Below are 19,431 nucleotides of genomic sequence, written 5' to 3'. Positions count from 1 at the left end.
GGACTGGGTGGGGAGGGGGTGGCCGGCAGGCAAAGTGGAAGAAGTGTTCAGACCGTTCGCGTCCAGGAAGGACGAGCTATCGACACACAAGGGGTGCGTGCTTTGGGGCAGCCGGGTGGTGGTTCCCCCCCCCCTTGCGCAAACAGGTACTGGAAGACCTCCACGAGACCCACCCGGGCATCGTGAGGATGAAAGCCCTGGCCCGTAGTTATGTGTGGTGGCCGGGCATGGATGAGGAAATTGAGGGGTGGGTGAGGAGGTGCCAACCCTGCCAAGAATCCCGGCCCGATCCCCCGTCAGCCCCGGTCCACAGATGGGAGTCTAACAGGCGGCCATGGTCCCGCCTCCACTTAGATTTTGCCGGCCCGTATCAGGGCCAGATCGTTTTTATACTTGTGGATGCCTACACAAAATGGTTAGAGGTGATTCCGGTAGCCTCAACCTCCACGGCGGCAGCCGTCCGAGCACTCAGGAAGGTCCTATGCACGCACGGGATCCCAGACACCCTGGTGACGGATAACGGAACGGCCTTCACCTCCCGGGAATTCCGGGAGTTCACGGAGAGGTACCTCATACGACACATAAGGTCCGCACCATTCCATCCGGCAACCAACGGCCAGGCGGAGCGGATGGTGCGGACCACCAAGGAAGCACTGGGGAGAATAGTACATGGGGATTGGGACCACCGCCTCTCAGCCTTCCTGTTCCACAACAGGATCACCCCAAACCCTATAACGGGATCCAGCCCCGCGGAACTGCTCATGGGGAGGAAACTGACAACCCGTCTAGACAGGCTGCACCCAGACCGGGCCCCCGAGGTCCGCGGGTCCCCAGAGGTCCGGGAGGCAGTGCGGGGGTTCTTTCCGGGTGACCCTGTATACGCGAAGAACTTCGCAAGCGGCCCCGATTGGGTCGCGGGGAGAGTCCTTAGGGTGACAGGTTCCAGGTCATACGAGGTGACCACCGAGGGGGGCCAGGTACTAAGACGGCACATAGATCAGCTGCGCCGCCGCACCCTACCCGAAGAAATGGAGGAGGCAGGGAATAGGGAACAGCTAGCAACAGAAGCGCCGGAGGGGGCCCCGCCAATACAGGAACTACCTACTTATGATGCCCCCAGAGACACCGAATCAGAGCCGGAGCCAGAAGCAGACCCCAGCGTCCCACAACCAAGAGCAGCATCGCCCACACCAGAACCAGACCCAGCTCCACGAGCGACCCCGAGGAGATCGACACGGGAACGGAGAGCACCAGCATACCTCCGGGACTATGTGGTCTGAACTAGGGGGGGAGGAGTGTAGAGTATCGGACTCTACACACGCGCCGCGCGTCCTCGGGCGACCAGGCACAGCGCGGGGAAAGTCACGGCCAATCAATGTCAAGCGCGGGAAGTTTAACTGGCCAGGATTGGGCTGGCCAGCGGGGGGGTTGTTCCGGGGTGTTTGTATATATTGGCGGACCCGGCCGCGTGTTCCCCAGTTCCGTAATGTACTAGCGAATAAAGCCTGAAGTATTCACCACGTCTCGTCTCCCAGTACATTACAAATAGTCATCAGCAATGTTCCCTCTAAGCTGAGTTGGCATGAGCAAGCTCACAGTTTTTTACCCTCCAGCTCGCACGTTTTTGTCTCAGCTCAGGAAAAATGGCCCCAGAGCAAACTTAATGTATACAATAGTGCACAGCTTTAATGTGAGTAGCTTACAAAATAGAATTTTTGCTCACAAGACTCCACAGCTTAGAGGGAGTATTTGGTCATCAGAACCCCCGACACAGAGTGTCCAAAAAGCCTTGCTTCTTCTATAGGAAAGTGAATGTATCTGTTTGTTCATTTTATTTGCTTAACTCACAAAAATGAATCCACAGACTTTCCTCCTCCTCTCTGCTGCTGCGTTTTGTGGTGGTGTTACTGCTGCTGTAGTAAATTTGATGTGGAGGTGGTGATTACTGGCCAATTAGAAAATCCCCTCCTCTACCAGCACCTTGAATGTTGTCTGGCATTATGTCCAAGGTACTTCATGCAAGGAGGCACAGTGCTTTCAGATGCTGCCAATGTCCAAGGTACGGAGGAAATAGGTTCTGTTCCCCTTGGCTTTCCAAGCGGTAGTTATTGCCAGCGGTTCGGTTAAGTGTGGGAGGAGGGAAGGTGAGGATGGTGGCATTCCCACAACGAGGACAAAAACAAAGATCGTGGCAGGCACAGAAACAGGTAATAATGAAATTGAATAAGGCTTTCAAAGCAAAGAGCAGAAATGGCATAGCTCTGCTTGGATCTGCTTTCCTGAAAGAGCAACTGAAACTTATCAAGCAGGGAAAAGAAGAGGCTCAGTGGCAGTTTTCTTACCTGACTCCTTTCATATCCATGTAAAGCAACTGGTTCAGGACATACTCAGCATCATCTTCTGTGCAGGCCACATAGTGGAGGAGAACGTCTCCCCGTTCTGGAAAAAGAATGTTGTATTCCAAGAGGGCGATGTAGGCACTGATCTTCTTGCTGTCTCCATGGGCATCTGCATCCTGGAGAGACCAGAAGGAGATGCATCAGCCAGCTATTTGGACAAATATGCCGGTTGCTTATTGCTACACTCCAGTTTGTCTTATATAGTTTAAATCAATTCATCAGCAAACCAGTCCCACTAATTTTTGTGGTGCTAAGGTATCTGCAGACTGAGGCTGTGGTGTTGACATCCACGGCAAGTAGAAGGAGAACTTCTGACCCAGCACTCTGTCTCTAACAGCAGCCAGCCAAATGCCTCTGGATGCCCACAAGCAGGGAAGAAGAAGAAATTGGATTTATATCCCGCCCTCCACTCCGAATCTCAGAGTGGCTCACAGTCTCCTTTATCTTCCTCCCCCACAACAGACACCCTGAGAGGTGGGTGAGGCTGAGAGATCTCTCACAGAAACTGCCCTTTCAAGGACAACCTCGACCCAAGACCATTCCAGCAGGTGCAGGTGGAGGAGTGGGGAATCAAATCCGGTTCTCCCATATAAGAGTCCGCACATTTAACCAGTACACCAAACTGGCTCTGGAGAACTGCTACCAGAGTAGACAATATTAGTCTTAATGGACCAATGGACCCAGGGTCTGATTCAGTATGTGGCAGTTGTTTCATGTGCCCACATTGGTTTTACTGTAGGTATTACATGCAAAACTGTGCACGTGCATGTACAAAAACATATCAGCAGTCATGGAAATGGTTCAGGCAATAGCTAATTTCTTCATTTTTTCACAAGGTGATGGGCATAAGCATCTGGCTTTATACACTTGTCTAGCCCCCTTCTCCCCCCTCCAATTAACCCCCCAATAACTATTTAATATGTGGCCAAAACACCAACCCGACACAGGGACTTGAAGACAGCTTGGTACACGGGTTCGATTTCCCCCCCGTTGGTCTTGGCCGTGTGCTGAATCGCGTGCAGCCACTTCCGCCGAGCAGAGCCCCGCAGTCGCTCAACGTGAGGCTTCTCCACGCTGCTCATGAGAAATTCCACAATGTTATCCAAGATCTCGTCTTCGTTGCCAGTGAACTCCGAGATGACCAGATCCATGTAGGTTTGGAAGTCTTTCTGAGACAGCTTCACCACTCCACTGGGATGCCACTGGGGAACGGGGAGCTGCAATTTAGCTACACGGGGCAGCAGAAATCAAAACTGGAGCCAGGCGGCTAAGCAACTAGCACAACTAGGCTTTTTAGATCTTTTATTTTTAAAACTTTTCTGTCCAGAGCCGATACCTCCTCCTGCTCATGAATGCTGTGTAGATTCCCCTGGGACTGAAGAACCCCAAAACGATGCTGGACTATCCAGCCTGTTGTCTGGGGCTAACAGGAACCTCCCGATGGCTGCTGGAGATGAGGACAGAGGTGGGGCTGACTGGTGAGACACCACCTGGAACATACCCTGTGTCAAAGGAAGCCTCACCGCCAGTGTCGTCAATGGCAGCAGGCAATATCAGCTGGAGAAAGCGTCTGGTGGCAGAGGACAGGACTCAAGTTCCCATACAGCCACCCAGGAAGTTGGTGCCGCCCTTTGAGAGTCCCTTGATCAGGCCTACAGCCCCCTCAATAGCCCCAAGGCAGGTGAGGAGCCAGGAGCAATTTGGGGCTGGTCACAGGTGGGGCTAGAGCAGGGGTGGCCAAACTTGCTTCATATAAGAGCCACACAGAATAAGTGTCAGATATTTGAGAGCCACAAGACATGAACGTCTGATGTTTGAGAGCTGCAAGACATGAAAGAAGGAAGGAAGGCAGCCAAATAGATGGTGGGAGGGAGGAGGGGAAAAGAAAGCAACTTTAACTTTAAATGCATTCTCCAAGCTGCTGGCTGGTTTGGCTTGGAGAAGTGATTTAAAGACAGAAATGTCTTCTTCAAGCTGGCTGACGGGGGGGGGGGGGGTTCTAGAGCCACACAATACGTGTGAAAGAGCCACATGTGGCTCCTGAGCCAGTTTGGGCACCCCTGGGCTAAAGCCTGGCCACAAGTAGGGGAAATGGGGAAGGAGAAAGGAGCTGAGTGGATCAGAGAAGGTCAAGATGGTGATTGGCATAAGGTTGGCCAGGCAAGACAGCCCATGGAGAGAGGAAGAAGAAGATATTGGATTTATATCCCGCCCTCCACTCCAAATCTCAGAGTCTCAGAGCGGCTCAAAATCTCCTTTATCTTCCTAAGGGACAGTCAGAAAATGTCTTCTCAGTTTGCTACCAAGCAATACTCTAATGAAGTCATACGTGGGGCTTTGCATCAGGCCAATAATATGGATCATAAAAAAAAAATTGTTTTTAGAGAAGGAGAACAGACCAATGAGGAGACTGAGTTGTGCTTTTGATTTTACACCACATGCTTTAGCCATTAAAAACAGCATTTACAAGCACTGGCATATTATACAGGACATATCAGGCACCATATCAGGAGCAGTGTTCCTCTAAGCTGAGTTAGCGTGAGCTAGCTCACAGGTTTTTAGCCTCCAGCTCACACGTTTTTGTCTTAGCTCAGGAAGGATCACCCCAGAGCATAATAATTCATGCAGTCGCTCACAACTTCAATGCCAGTAGCTCACAAAGTAGAATTTTTGCTCATAAGACTGCAGCTTAGAGGGAACAGTGACCTCGGCCACCCCCTGCACTGGGGCATCAGTAGAGGAAAGTGGCCCTTTGAACTCTCCTTTGTCAATTACTAGAAGATAGGTCAGTTTGCTTCTGCAGAAGCTTCCTTTGACAGGGTAGGGCAGGAAGTAGAAGCAGGCAGCTTAATCCCTCCTCCTCGTCTATTTAGCCAACTTCCAGGTGAGATTAGTATCCTGCTGCTGGAAGTCCTGCTGCAGGATGTCCTCCTCCACTGAGAAAGAAAGGAATGCTGGTACCCACCGTGAGTGTTCATTCTTCTCAATGGACAGAGGATGTCCTGCCCTACTCTGTAGGAAGTCAGGCTGAACAGACAATGGATCTGAGAGCGACTAACCTTGGGGACTGAGAGAAACCACTTAAGCCCAGCTTTCCTGATGGCTTGCTTGCTCACTCTTCTGGGGAGAGCTGTCTCTGTTGGTTACCCCAAACTTCCTGACTCCTGCATCAGCAGGGTTCTCCTCCATACTTTCTATTTTGTCTCCCCCCCCCCCCGCTCCATTTAACTCTTTTCCTGTGGGAAATTAGCTTTTTGTCCTGTGACCAGTGCTGAAAGTAGGCACGGCTTTCTTATCCAAGGGCTTGCGTAAGGTCCCGCCTCCGGAAGTTGATGGAAGGAGCTTTCCATTCCAAGATCATAGCCATCTTCTGAGACAAGCAAATAACTCGCAGGGAGTGCCAGCATTCCTTTCTCTCCAGGCGCTCTAATATGAAATGGTTCCTTTGTGTGGTAGCCTTAAAATTTCTTGTGGTCTGTCACATCCCCTCTGGAGGCTGGAGCTACATATTGCTATTCAAGCCTCCTGTGTGAGATTCTTTTCAGATGTAAACCCTGAAGTTTTTCATTCAGATGGTTATCATCTCCCCAGGGAAGTCTCCAGAACATCTGTCAGGCATTCAGTGACCTCCAGCATCCTTTCTAACATTCCATGACTCTCTAAGAAGAATGCAGAGGGCAGGGCTTTTTTTGAGCAGGAACGCTATTCCGGCTGCTTGATGGCAGGAAAAAGAAAGGAACGGTCCCCTGTGCAAGCACCAGTCGTTTCCGACTCTGGGGTGAGGTTGCTTTCAAAACATTTCACGGCAGACTTTTTTATGGGGTGGTTTGCCATTGCCTTCCCCAGTCATCTACACTTTCCCCTCAGCAAGCTGGGGACTCATTTGACTGACCTCGGAAGGATGGAAGGCTGAGACAACCTTGAGACGGCTACCTGAAAACCCAGCTTCCACTGGGGATCCAACTCAGGTCGTGAGCAGAGCTTAGGACTGCAGTACTGCAGCTTTAACACTCTGTGCCATGGGGCTCGTGCTGGTGGCAGGGGGTGTGGCCTAATATGCAAATGAATTTCTGCTGGGCTTTTTCTACAAAAAGCCCTGTTGTGAGACAATGGTGACATCAAAGAGTGTGGCCTAACATGCAAATGAGTTCCTGCGAGGCTTTTTCTACCAAAAAAGCCCTGCAGAGGGGTTAGCTGTGTCAGTCTGTTGTGTTCAGTAGTTCAGGCACCTCAGCTGACCTTTCCTTGGGGCAGAGGGTGTTGCAGCAGGTGCTGTAGCTTTGTGTTTGGCGGTCAGCCCTTCCTGGGTGGGCGTGCTGCTTCTGGGCATCTCACCAAGCATAGGATGCTCTCCACCTCTGAGAAAAGACATTGGCATCACTGTGACTCTACTCAGAGACATGGAGGCGTGCTTGCCCAGCTGTTTCTTACGCAGGAGGTCATCATAACTGCCAGCCAAGGAACATTGGAGGGGTATAATGAAAGGTTCCCTCCCGCATCTGAACTAAAGACCTCCCTACAGGTCTCTGCCATCTGACTGGCATCTCATTCAGTTATTCCCATTGTGCCTCCCTTCTGCTAACAATCTTCTGCTTATAGTTAGCCTTGTTTATGTCTTTGGGGTTCCGTTTCCTGCAGATCTGCTACAGGTTCTTTTGAGTTGGCTCCTTGTTTCCTGCTCCGGAAGGGTTCAAACTGCCAAAGGAAGAGGAAGAGAGTGCCTCCCATCCTATGGTCACAGGCAGCTATGCTTTATCCCTGCTTCCTGTCCTGATGGGAGGAATAGTTCACTACCCACAATTGTGTCATCTGAACCCCAGGAGAGCTGCAGTCAAAGTTAATAGACAAAAGATTCAGGTAGGCAGCCGTGTCGGTCTGAAGCAGTAGAACAAAATTTGAATGCAGTTGCACCTTTAGGACCAGCAAAGTTTAATTCTAGGTATAAGCTTTTGTGTGCATGCACGTGAAAGCTTATACCCAGAATTAAACTTCGTTGGTCTTAGGTGCCACTAGACAATACTGAGCCTTGGGGACTGACAGTCTGATTTGCATACTTCTGCACACAAGGGGGAGCTCTTCTACAGGTTTTCAGATCTTTTTCTTCTAAAGTACCCAAACATGTATAATAACAATAATAGGGTGGACCCAAAAAAAAGCAGAAAAATTCCACATTCCTATTTCACACGTTCTCTTCTGTTCTGAAAATGACTGGGCTTTCCTTTTGGATCACGTACAACCATGATTTGTGGGGAACTCAAGAGCAGAGAGAAAAGCGTTCAGGTATTCTCCATATGTAGTTCACAAGCAATTGATACAGACAGATGCAAAGTGAGGCATCTGTGCTTAATGGGGGATTTGTCTGTCATCAGTGATATTTGTGAGATAATGAGGAAACCTTTGAAGGAAACAAACCTTTCCAGCAAGCCAAGGTCTCTTGCTGCGGGGGGGGGGGGGGGGGCTAGACGCAGGGGTGGCCAAACGGTGGCTCAGGAGCCACATTGTGGCTCTTTCACACATATTGTGTGGCTCCTGAAGCCCTCACTGCCCCATCAGCTGACTTGGAGAAAGTATTTCTCTCTTTGAATCTCTTCTCCAAGTCAAGTCGGCTAGCAGTGTGGAGAATGCATTTAAAGTTAAAGTTGCTTTATTTCCACCTCTCCCTCCCTCCCATCTATTTGCCTTCCTTCCTTCCTCCTGGCTCTCACACATCTGACATTTATTCTATGTGGCTCTTACGTTAAGCAAGTTTGGCCACCCCTGGGCTAGAGAGTGCATCTCCTCACCTTTCTCCAGGGCCTCCTTCTCCATTCCTTCCTTAAAGGTACCGAGGATCTCGTCCACCTCTTTCATGTCAAGAAATCCGGAGCCTTCGTTATCCCACTTCTCAAAGAGGGAGGCCAAAAGAAGTTGCTGGCGGGCCAAGAAAGCGTCATGACGAACCTGAGAGAGGAAGAGGAAAGGAACTGAGAATGGATTGCTGATCGCTGTAATTTTTAGGGACTGGAGTACACTATTCGCAGCAGGAATAAGATAATATGGTGGTTTTAAAAAGTTGGAAGACGTGTGAAGGCAGGCGGCAGCAGAAGCACATGGGATATGTGTGAGGCATGATGGGTCTGACTAGACACTTGCAAATATTAGGAAAAGTCGTCAAGCTGTTTAGTCCTCAGTCCACAGAGGAGTCTTCAATGCCACCTGCAAGGGTGGTTTTTTAAGTTTTCCAGATACTGGGATGCTGTCACACTAAAAAGTTTTTCAGCCTCCCACCATACATTTTTTAATGAGAAGTGAGATAACCAGTACAAGTTAATCAGTGTGCTTCTTCATGATTCTGGCTGGCGGTGGCTCTTTTCTCCTTGTGTTGCTGCCAGTGCTTAGCAGGTAGGGGTTGCCAACAACCAGGGTGGGGAATGTCATGCCCTTTGGAGACAGGCTTAATGGGATGCTATTTACCTCCTTACCAACGTTCCCTCTAAGCTGCAGAGTCTTGTGAGCAAAAATTCTTACTTTGTGAGCTACTGGTACTAAAGTTGTGAGCCGCTGCATACATTGGTGTGCTCTGGGTCGTCCTTCCTGAGCTAAGACAAAAATGGGTGAGCTGGAGGTTAAAAATCTGTGAGCTAGCTCACGCCAGGTCACCGCAGAGGGTACGCTGCTCCTCACCTATTCCCGTACCTGAAGCCTCTGTTAGAAGGTGAGAGTTTTCCCCTCCCTCAAAGTTGTTGGCAGCCCTGTTAATTGTCCTTTCCTTGTTTTCACAGCAGTCCTTGTGTTTGGCTGCTTTGCTGCCAGCTTTTAAACTGGTCCCTCTACCTGTCCCGTAAATATCAGTTTGATCTGCAGCCAAATACTAGATGATGTTATTTGCTGCTGCGTCAGGTAATGCTTCAGCTGCCTTCAGCTGCTCATTTCCACGTGTTACGCCTCAGCCATAAAAACAGATCAAGACGGGGAGCCGTGTTAATCTGTCTACAGCAGCAGGAAAGTCCAGGAGCACCTTAAAGACTAACATTTGTGGCAGGGGTTGCGCTTTCGTGAGTCACTGCTCACTTCTGCTCATTCTAGCTGTACCTGAAGCTCTGGTGACCCACGGTGAAGACTGGAGGCTATACTCCGCCATAGACACAGAAGAGGGGAAGGAAATCAATCCAAAGGTGGAAGCAGTTTTTAAAAGAACTTTTAAAAATGCATCTTCTGTGTGCTTGCAGAAATAAAACAATGTTTGAATCTAGAGCAAACAAAATTAAAACACGTATGCGTAGGCAATATTTTGTCACTGTTTTCTAAAAACATTCTTCTTTCTGAGAAAAAAAGCAGCTGATGAGTCAGATATTCAGCTTATAGGAAAGGGAAAGGTCCCCTGTGCAAGCATCAGTCGTTTCCGACTCTGGGGTGACGTTGCTTTCACAACGTTTTCACGGCAGACTTTTTGTTTGCCATTGCCTTCCCCAGTCTTTACACTCCCCCCCCCCCAAGCAAGCTGGGTACACATTTGACCGACCTCGGAAGGATGGAAGTTGAGTCAACCTTGGGCCGGCTACCTGAATCCATCTTCTGCCGAATAGAACTCAGGTCATGAGCAAAGTGTTCAGACCACAGTACTGCAGTACTGCTGCTTTACCACTCTGCGCCACAGGGCCGCTTCCTCAGCTTATAGAATGAACCTCTAAAGAAAATAACCTAAGCTTGCTGTTTTGAGAGTTCCCTAACAGGGATTTTATGAAGAAAGCCCTGGATTTTTTGTCACTGGCTTAAAACTTCAGGGTCTGTAGTGGACACTGACTATGTTATTTTGCACAAAGATTTTGCATTTAATGTGCTGCATTCTTAAAATGAGAGGGGTTATATTTGTAGGGTTGGAGATTATTTCCATTGGCCCATAAAGGAGGAGAGACAATCTTGTCTGATTTCTCACCTCATAGCAGCCCCCTCACACACAATTTGGTTTTTGCCCACTGAGGTCCCACAATCCCTAGCATAACTTTTTTAGGGGTCAGAAGGGGCCCTTCCTCCAGTTCCACCCCTGTGCTTTAAATAAAATAGGGGTATCTTTGGATATTGAAAAAGACTTTCCCTGATTTGGAGTGAAGGATTTCCAAAAGCCATTTCAAGAGGCAACAAGCACAAATCTTTGACGTTGAATTGTCTTAGTCCTCATGAGCATTCTCTGTGTAGCAGTCCATTTTTAAAATGCTTAATGAGCATGTGTAATAAACATAAAAAATTGAACACTGCAGTTAGTAAGACGGTTGAGAACTAGTACTTCATATTTTTAATCATCATCTCCTTAGTGTTTCGCCATGATTTTGAAATTTTTTAAAAGACCGACGCTAAGAAAATAGTTGTTTAAGCGATGTGCGTGTTTTAATTGATTTTAGTTCAAACGTTACTTTATTTGTTTCAACTACTGCAAGAATAATTGGAAACGTTTACATGCTGGACCCCCCCCCCGCCCCCCCATTCCATCAATTTGTTTTGTCTTGCATCTGTGATTTGATTTTCCCCATCCATTCAGGCTTTGATCCACCCAGTTTCTGCTAAGTATGGGTGTGTGTGTGTGTTATTTTGTTTTAATCAATTGAAAGACTGCACTCTTTTGTATAAGCAGTGGCCAGGCTATAGTTGTCCTGCCTTGAGACTCCCCCCCCACCCCCCCAGCACAAAGCCTTCATATTTACTCTTTCCATCAGGCTGATTTTTTCTCTCTCCAGCAGCACGTAGCCTCGCTTCATAAACTCCACCAGCTTCTTTAGGTCTCGTAGAGTAATGTCCTCGCCAATGAAGGTCTCCATGAGCTGCACAAACTGTGGCAGGTTGAGGGTGTGCTTGTCGAAAGCGCTTGTGGAAGAAGGGGGACCACGGCACTGAATGTCAATCATGTTCATACGCAAGCCTAAAATGGGGCGGGGAAGGGGCAGAGAAGAAAAATCAAAGCATGTTGTATACTAAGCGTGGGAGGTGGGAGTGTTTTTTAGGCCCTAACAAGAGACCCTAACAAGGAATGAGCAGAACTGTTTGCTTAATATTGACAGAGCAAAAAGTTCTAAGGAATTCTCTCCCTTCGTTACTGTTTCCAGATTGATATTCCACAGAATGGTGCAATAGCTATGGCCTGGGCTATAGATCAGTAGAGAAACATGGGATCCGTTGCAGGGTTACAGGCTAAATGCTTTGCAGGCCAGCGTTGCTGCGTCAAATCCCATTCTCCGGAATACCCACCGCTTCTGTTTTTGCAACCAAAGCCACTAAGCAGAGGACCCATGAGTGTGAACATTGGGGGGGGGGGGGAAGTTGGATAGAAAAACAATGGCAGAAATGTGACCATTACCACTGACATTTTGATGTTCAGGTTCTGATCCTACAGGTTCATTAAAATCCTCGACCAGTTTGGTGTAGTGGTTAAGTGTGCGAACTTTTATCTGGGAGAACCCTACTTGCACTCCTCCACTTGCAGCTGCTGGAATGGCCTCGGGTCAGCCATGACTCTTGCAGAGCTTGTCTTTGAAAGGGCAGCTTCTGGGAGAGCTCTCTCAGCCTCACCTACCTCACAGGGTGTTTGTTATGGGGGAGGAAGATAAAGGAGATTGTGAGCCGCTCTGAGACTCTGAAGGTGGTTTCACACAAGAGACTTGGCAAAGAGACAGGGCCTGACCGAGGAATGCGCACGTTCACACGATCACATCTGCCCTCCGAGCCCAACCCGCTCCCATCCCATCCCTGGACGGCTTCCAACTGCATTTAAACGCTACCTGGATCTTCCCGGTATCATCCCCCTGAGTCACATTCAGCTCGCACGATCGCCAGCTGTCTGAATGCCCTGGTGCGACTCATGGAGGGGAAGAGCTGTGTGATCGCGCCAAGCTGTTTGCAGTGCCGCCAGTTTTTTTTTTTTATGAGGCCCTCTCAGAGGTGTGCTTCTGCTCTTCCCTGCATGAGCGTGCACACAGGGGACTAAAAAAAAAAACACTCTTTCAGCAGCGGTGAGTACTTGAACTGTGCTAGCTGTGTGAACACGCAACCACCGACAGCTGCTGGGATCCTGCCGCTTCAACAGTGGCTGTCTGATCCCTCTAAAATGGACCTGACTGTATCGGGTTTCTTTGCCTCGGGATAAAAGGCAAAGGTAGTGCTCTGTGCAAGCACCAGTCGTTTCCAACTCTGGGGTGATGTTGCTTTCACAACGTTTTCACGGCAGACTTTTTACGGGGTGGTTTGCCATTGCCTTTCCCAGTCATCTACACTTTCCCCCCAGCAAGCTGGGGACTCATTTGACCGACCTCGGAAGGATGGAAGGCTGAGTCAACCTCGAGCCGGCTACCTGAATCCAGCTTTCGCTGAGATCGAACTCAGGTCGCGAGCAGAGGGCTCTGACTGCAGTACTGCAGCTTTACCACCCTCAGATTCAGAGTGAAGAGCGGGATATAGTAATTCCAATATCATCATCTTCTGTCCTCATACTTGACTGAGGCCCCGTCTCTTTGGCTGCCTTGCTATCCTGCTGTGGGGGAAACAGTGGAGGAGGGGAAGAACGGGCTTTACAGTTCTAAAGAAAGTGTGGAAAGAGGTGCTTTGCATCCCAGCAAAAGTATACAGAGCTGCTGAGGTGCATAGAGCTACTAATTATGCTCAGGTGGAACCTCATAAGGCTTCTCATTAATACCCAATGCTGCTCTTTCCATCAGAGTACATGGGGGATTCTGCTGCTATGATTGTTTCCCGTTCGCAGGAGTGCAGTCGCAAGCTGCTCCCGTGATGAAAATAGCAATCCTGTCTTACTTCAATAGTTATGACAAGATGAGGCCCGGAAACAAGCAGCCAGCACAGGGCTCTGATCTGCACACGAAGGAGTCCTTTCTATCGCAGAAATGAATTGCAGGGAAATTCCTACAAAAGGCCACTGTAAATGAAGCCTCTTGAGCTTATGGGGCTCCGATGAAATACTGTACCTGAAAACCTGGAGTCTTCGTTGTTCCAGTCTTCCCGGATTTCCTTGCCGTAGTCGCTGTAAATGAAAGCCAGGTTGCCAGTCTCAAAATCACCTGTTGGGGGGGGGGACAAAAAGGAAACTGCTGATTAGACAGTGTGTCTGTTCTGCTTCAGCAAACTTGTGAACTGCAGCACCCGGATGTTCAAGAATGCTGATGAGTGCCATCACCTGACCACGGCAGTCCATAGATCAGCTGAGGTGCCGTTTCAAATGACTTGCTGGCTTCCCCTGTGGGCTCTGAGGATGGGCCTGAAAAGAGAAATCAGACATGAGCAGGAAGGAAGTAAGAACTAGCCACCAAATCTCCATGCAACCTGAGAAGCTGAAGCCACTAGCTTGATCTCGACCAGGGCTAGTCTTGCTGCCCATTGGAACTGTGGAAGACTTCTTCGGCACCTGAAGCCAATGCCCCCCCTTCACCAGTTCTTCTGCACAGCAGCCTATATCCTCCCTCCCTGATCACATAATGGACAACTTAAAATTTTACTGCGTGGTTGTTCTGACCACTGGCAGAGCTCCTATTTGTCCATTGTACAGGCCGTACAACATGCTCAGGAGGGTAGTGACATTAGGCTCGTGGCCTTTTTATTTTTTTCCCTTTAGTGGGGCTTCCAGAAAACTGGGTTTGGGCTTCAAGTTAATTCCTTGCCTTCTGACTTCAGCCTTTGTCAGGCTCCCCCATTTGAAAGGATGAACCTTTTGTTGGCTTCCATTTTCCAGTTCTCCTTGGATTCTCCATCCTTTGTTCCCTTCACCAGACCCAAGACATCCTGTCTAATTTGCCCGCTCTTCACTTACCTAAGACAGGGGCTTGTGGGGTAAGTGGGAAGGGGGCTCAGCCAGCCTCCCATAGCCCACAGCATTACTACTGAGCGAGGCAGGGTAACTGAGGCCAGTGATGTGAACAATCCAGAAAAATACAGACGCCCTTTGGCAAACCCAGCAGCAGTTTTTGCAGCCTCTCAAAAAGAAGGATGTGAGTGTGTGATGTCCCTGCTGGAAATGAAGGGGGAATCCTTGTAGACAACTCCTGCTATATGATAACTTCAGTCTGCATTCTTGGGGCCCTAATTTCATCTAACTCACTCATAAGGATTAAATCCTCTTTTCTTAAATTATGAGTCCAGATTCCCTCTTTGCTGCAATATTCAGGAGGAAATGGGCCATTTAACAGAGGGCTTGGGAACGGATCTTATGGGTATATCTGGAGTTCACAGCCCAGAAATCCAAAGCCAAAGGGGCGTTACAATATCAGCTGCTTGATTCTCCAGCCCTTTCCTAATAATCCCAAAAAGAGTTTGCCTTTTTCGTCGCTGCAGCACACTGGCTTGACACTTTCATTGAGCTGTCCACTATGACGCCATGACGTTTCCCCCTCTCACTCTCAGCAAGTTCAGAGCGCATCAGCCTGTACTTGAAGTTGGGATTTTTTTGTCCCAGTGATTTTTTTTTGTTTGTTTTAGCTGAAAAAATAAGAGCCAAATCTGGGAACAGCCAGTACACAGTTCTTCAACACAGGCATTCAATGTGGGAAGACTGTGAGGGTGTGTTTTTATTAACCTCCATCTCTTAAACCTTCAGCCTCTCCTAATTCAAATTTGAAATCTCACAAACACTTGGGGCTGGCTGCCATTTTTTCCCCAAGGCTATGAATTCAGAGGAACTAGTCAATTGTGGCAGTATCTTGTTATATATAACGTACTGTAGCACTAAAGCGACTCTTGATTTTTTTAGAAAAAGTTCTCCAGCGACATGGGGTGGAGGAGGCAACTGCAAGGACTGAGGAAAGGGAAATGGCACCAATGTGGGTGGCACTTTCTAAAATGCATGCCTCCCCACATCCAGGCAGCTTGCTCATATGCTTGGACTGCACTCTTGCGAGAAAGACTGGACCGAACCAGGTTTGAGAAAAGAAGGCTTTGACATAGCGGAAAACTTGGAAAATGGGCAATTGAAGATTGGAGAATGATGATGTGTAGATGTTCAAAAAGACCTGCTGTGATTTGGAAGTCAAGACGAATGCAGCCAAGATGTTTGAAAACACGCATAGAGGCTTGGAATCCACAGGTATGTTTAAAAAAAGTAAAATGGAACCAGTGGCGTTATTGCTAGGAAATCAGAGCCAAACAATGTTCACACCTACGACGAATGGTGTGTCTGGGGAGTGGAGATGGCCCCGCAGACTCACTGCTACAGAAGTGATGCCTCTCCCAGGCACAGCTGAGACAGGCAGACCAGCCAGAGGCCGTAGGGAAGGGAAGGGAAGGGAAGGGAACAAGTGAGAAGCCATGCCCAGAAAAGCTCCAACATCAGCGCAAGAGCCTGGCAGGCTCAGGCAGTAGGCTGCACCTGGTGGGGACATAACAGAGAAGGAGACCAGCTGCAGCTGAGGCTGGTGCAGGCCGGCAGAGCAGCCACTTGAAGATGGGGCAGTAGAAAGGAGAGCCTAGTCAGGAATGCTACTGGCCCAGATTTCCTTCACTCCCAGCCCCACCCCCCAAAAAACAGAAGACATTGGAGGAAGCTGGGGTTAGCCCTCCCCTAGGAAGTTCTTTATCAGCCTAGCCAAGCCCAGAGTGGAATGGGCAATCCAATCCCAAGAAGCCATGGGAGAGGTAACTAGCTGGAGAAAGAGAGGGATGGGGTGAAGGCATCCTCCTCCTCCTCTTCCGCCTCTTCTGAGGCTAGAAAGTCTGCCAACCAACTGCTCATTTTTCAAGAGCAGGGCTTTTCTGGAGCAGGAATGCACAGGAATGCAGTTCTGGCTGGCTTGGCACCAGGGTGTGGTGGCCTAATAAGCAAATGATCTCCTGCTGGGCTTTCTCTACAAAAAAAGTCCTGTGTGAAACAATGGTGATGTCAGGGGATGTGGCCTAATATGCAAATGAGTTCCTGCTGGACTGTTTCTTTAAAAAAATAGCCCTCTTCAAGAGTGTACAAAAATCAGGTTGCAGATAGATGTGATGGTCCAAAGGAAAATGCAGGAACAAAAGCCATGTGCTGACCTGTATTACGAACAACCAGAAGTGACTTAAAACGGTGTGCAAGCTTTCAAGTTCTCCAGAGCTCTTAATCAGATTTGATGTTAAGAGAGGAGAGACGCTTCAGGGCATGATTAAAGACTGAGTCATTCTATGTGAAAAACTGAGTAGGTATGCATCTTTCGCTTTCTTGAATGAAAAAGCAAAGAATGGAAGGTACCAAGTTGTTGTTTTTAACATCCAGCCTAAAAAAGACCACAAGAGAACGTGACAGTTTTGCACATTGTCTTGTGTGAATCTGCAAGTAATTAGACGCACGAAGAAGCATCACGTAGCAGGAAGGTCTCCACTGAAGCTGGAAGCTGCATTTTTTGCATCAGTCTTGGGGGCCTAACTTTTGATAGGGAAAAGGCTGTCGGGAAAAGGAGACTGCCATTTTTGGGGATGTGGACTGATCACTTGTAGCACATGAGGGCAAGAAGCAAGACTAGTGAAAAGCCTGCCAGGGCTGGCTGAGGCTTGCTCTTCGGCTGGAATCTTCTGCCTTCGCAACAAGAAGATCTTAACAAAAGGAAGCCCGGCAGGCAGAATCCACAAAACGCTCCCTGACAAAATCTGATCGGGGAGAAAATGTGATAAATGGGAATTCAGATAAGGAATGGAACATACATGTAGAAACCACGTACAGCTAGTTTGACTAGCTGCTGACTCCAAAACAGAGATTAAAGAAGAATCTAGCCGGAATTCGATGGTTCTTATAGGATTTGTTCATGGCTCACAGTGAAGACAGCCTGCCAGGATTCATCCGCCTCCTGGAACCCAGAAGCTCTGAATGGAGGCACTTCCGGCTCCTTCCAGCTGCGTGAACTTGTTTGGCTCTTGAATTTTTCACCCCACCCCTTGCAAAGGGCACAAGTTCAAACCAAAACAAGTTTGGCAAGTTCAGTGCGGCACACCTGGAGATACCTCTTTAAACTGATTCCAGTATTGATATTATGGGCTGTCCACACATCAGAAACAACCCAAGTAGCTTACCTGGTGCATCAGGGGCCAGAAGAGGCACCAGAGAGGCAGCCGTGTGCCATGCCACTGCCGCGCCCCCAGGATTCCTCGCAGTATTACAGACACGGCTGGGAACCAAGCACACTGAAGCCTTACGGTCCTCTGTTCTCCAGGCTATAATTTAGTGACTTCAGGTAGCACGGCCTGAAGTAAGCCGTTTTCATGGATCCAGCTTGCAAACCCAGCACTTGGCGATGCAAGCCTTACCTGAGGCTTGGACTTCTGTGGTAGCCTCTGCCAGCGGCTCGCCAGTGCCCACGGTTGGCTGATCCTCTGTACTCTCGCCCAGGTGCTCGTGACCCACGTCTGCATCAGTGTCCTTATCAGGGCCTGTGGTCTCCTCTCCCAGGCTCGACGCTGGCTCAGCGGCGCTTGTCTTTGCAGCAATATCAGGTTCCTCTGGGCTCATCTGTTTGACAGAGCTCGGATCATTTTCCTTTGATGTCTGTTCCAGCATCGCTGCGGCTTCACCTTCAGATGTGGCGGCAGGATCTTCTGGCCTCACGTTCCCATTACTCTCCCATATGTCCAATCCCACCTTCACGGCTTCAATAAAAGGATCCTTAGCGGCAGCCGATGTCCCAGCGACAGCGGTTGGATCTTGTTCCTTCTGACCTCCTGCAGCCTGTTCTTCTGAAGCTGTTATCTGAACAGCATTCATCTCTGCTAAACTGACATGCTGCTCCAAAATGACTTCCTCTTGGCTAACATCTCTGGGCACCTCTGCGGTGTCTCCTATACCAGGCACGGCCAGTGTGTCCTCAGACAGTATATTTTTTAAGATCTGACCGAGGACTAAGGCTTTTTCGGAAATGTCAAGATGAGAGTATTTTAACAGAAGGCTCTGTGCTGAAGGGGTGTGCCCGTCATCTTCCATGTCTCCCCAAAACTCAAGGAGATCTATGTCATCCAGTTCAACAACAGGCCCTGTTGGGAGAAAACGAAAGGCTGTTCATATGCCCTGATGCTACCAACGCAGAAAATTGACCACTAACAAAAAAACAACAACAACAATGAAGGGTGCTGTTGTGTATGTGTATATTTCCTGTGTTCCAGCCTGGCTGGTTGGAGCCTTTCGGTCTGAGCTTGGGGACTAGGGAACAATGGGCAGTGGGATCCAAATCCCTGCTGCGCTGCTCCAATCACAGGCCCCCTGCTGGTTTAAATGACCCAATGGCATCCTAGCGTGGGAACCGTGAACTGTATATAGTTGGCCCCATTGGCCCAGTAGGACAATCTTAGAGTTCAGCCATTACTATGCTGTACTGAATAAAAAGAGCGATGTTCACTACAACTGTGTCTCCTCTGTGCATTGAACCCACTATATTATAGGTGCATACTGTCTACGTGCCTGGTGAGAGGGAGTTTCCATAGCCCTACCACGAGGCACGAAGAGGTGCTGAGTGAAGGTGCCAGTTAAGGAAGGCAAACAGATCTGACTCCCTGCAACACTATTTGGCAGGAAGCTCCACTGAACTGAACAGGAGCAACACAAAGGGTACAGTGGAGGACTCACTGCTCTGCAAAAGTGCAGGCTGAACAGAGCATGACCAAGGTGCAGGAACAAGCACACAGGCAGAAAGTGCTGCTCCTAAAACAGCAACTATACCCTGGCATCCAAAGCGGCTCCCACTGGCAGACATTATTTTAGCAATCCTGCCAGACCAAACGCAACTGATTTCACTTGCCTGCCGTGGGTTTCTCACAGCAGCCAATTGCCCAGTAGTTCCTGTCCTACTTTGTCAGTGATCTGGCCCCTCTTGCTTCCTGGGCATAGGTCCCACAGCATCATCCAAGCCTGACGCTGGTTCTGAGAGTGGACAGTGCACTTACATTGCCTTGGATTGCGGAATCCCTTACTAGCGAGCTCTGAGCAGTTGCTGTAGAAAGTCTCCAGTAGAGCTAAAATTCGTAACCTGTCCAAGAGCCCCACCTGGGGAAAAAAGAAAAAAAAACATGCTGTTAAACCCCACTGGGTTTGGATTAGTTAGTCCATTTATGC

General features: G+C 49.0%; 1 protein-coding gene across 1 annotated transcript in view; it reads right to left on the bottom strand.

The window, feature by feature from the left end:
• Window positions 1-19,431, bottom strand: part of EFCAB5 (EF-hand calcium binding domain 5) — a 60,204-nt gene that overhangs the window by 15,713 nt on the left and 25,060 nt on the right. Inside the window, exons 6-13 of the mRNA XM_060258967.1 lie at window positions 19,263-19,362; window positions 17,637-18,356; window positions 13,555-13,635; window positions 13,346-13,438; window positions 11,078-11,292; window positions 8,183-8,339; window positions 3,338-3,627; window positions 2,343-2,515 (exon numbers count right to left, since the gene is read on the bottom strand). Coding sequence (XP_060114950.1) covers window positions 2,343-2,515; window positions 3,338-3,627; window positions 8,183-8,339; window positions 11,078-11,292; window positions 13,346-13,438; window positions 13,555-13,635; window positions 17,637-18,356; window positions 19,263-19,362 — 1,829 coding nt within the window. The remainder of the gene's footprint in view (window positions 1-2,342; window positions 2,516-3,337; window positions 3,628-8,182; window positions 8,340-11,077; window positions 11,293-13,345; window positions 13,439-13,554; window positions 13,636-17,636; window positions 18,357-19,262; window positions 19,363-19,431) is intronic.

The sequence above is a fragment of the Heteronotia binoei genome, chromosome 18, assembly GCF_032191835.1.
Source record: "Heteronotia binoei isolate CCM8104 ecotype False Entrance Well chromosome 18, APGP_CSIRO_Hbin_v1, whole genome shotgun sequence".
In the NCBI taxonomy this organism is placed as follows: Eukaryota; Metazoa; Chordata; class Lepidosauria; order Squamata; family Gekkonidae; genus Heteronotia; species Heteronotia binoei.
This window is presented reverse-complemented; position numbering and strand designations above follow the sequence as displayed.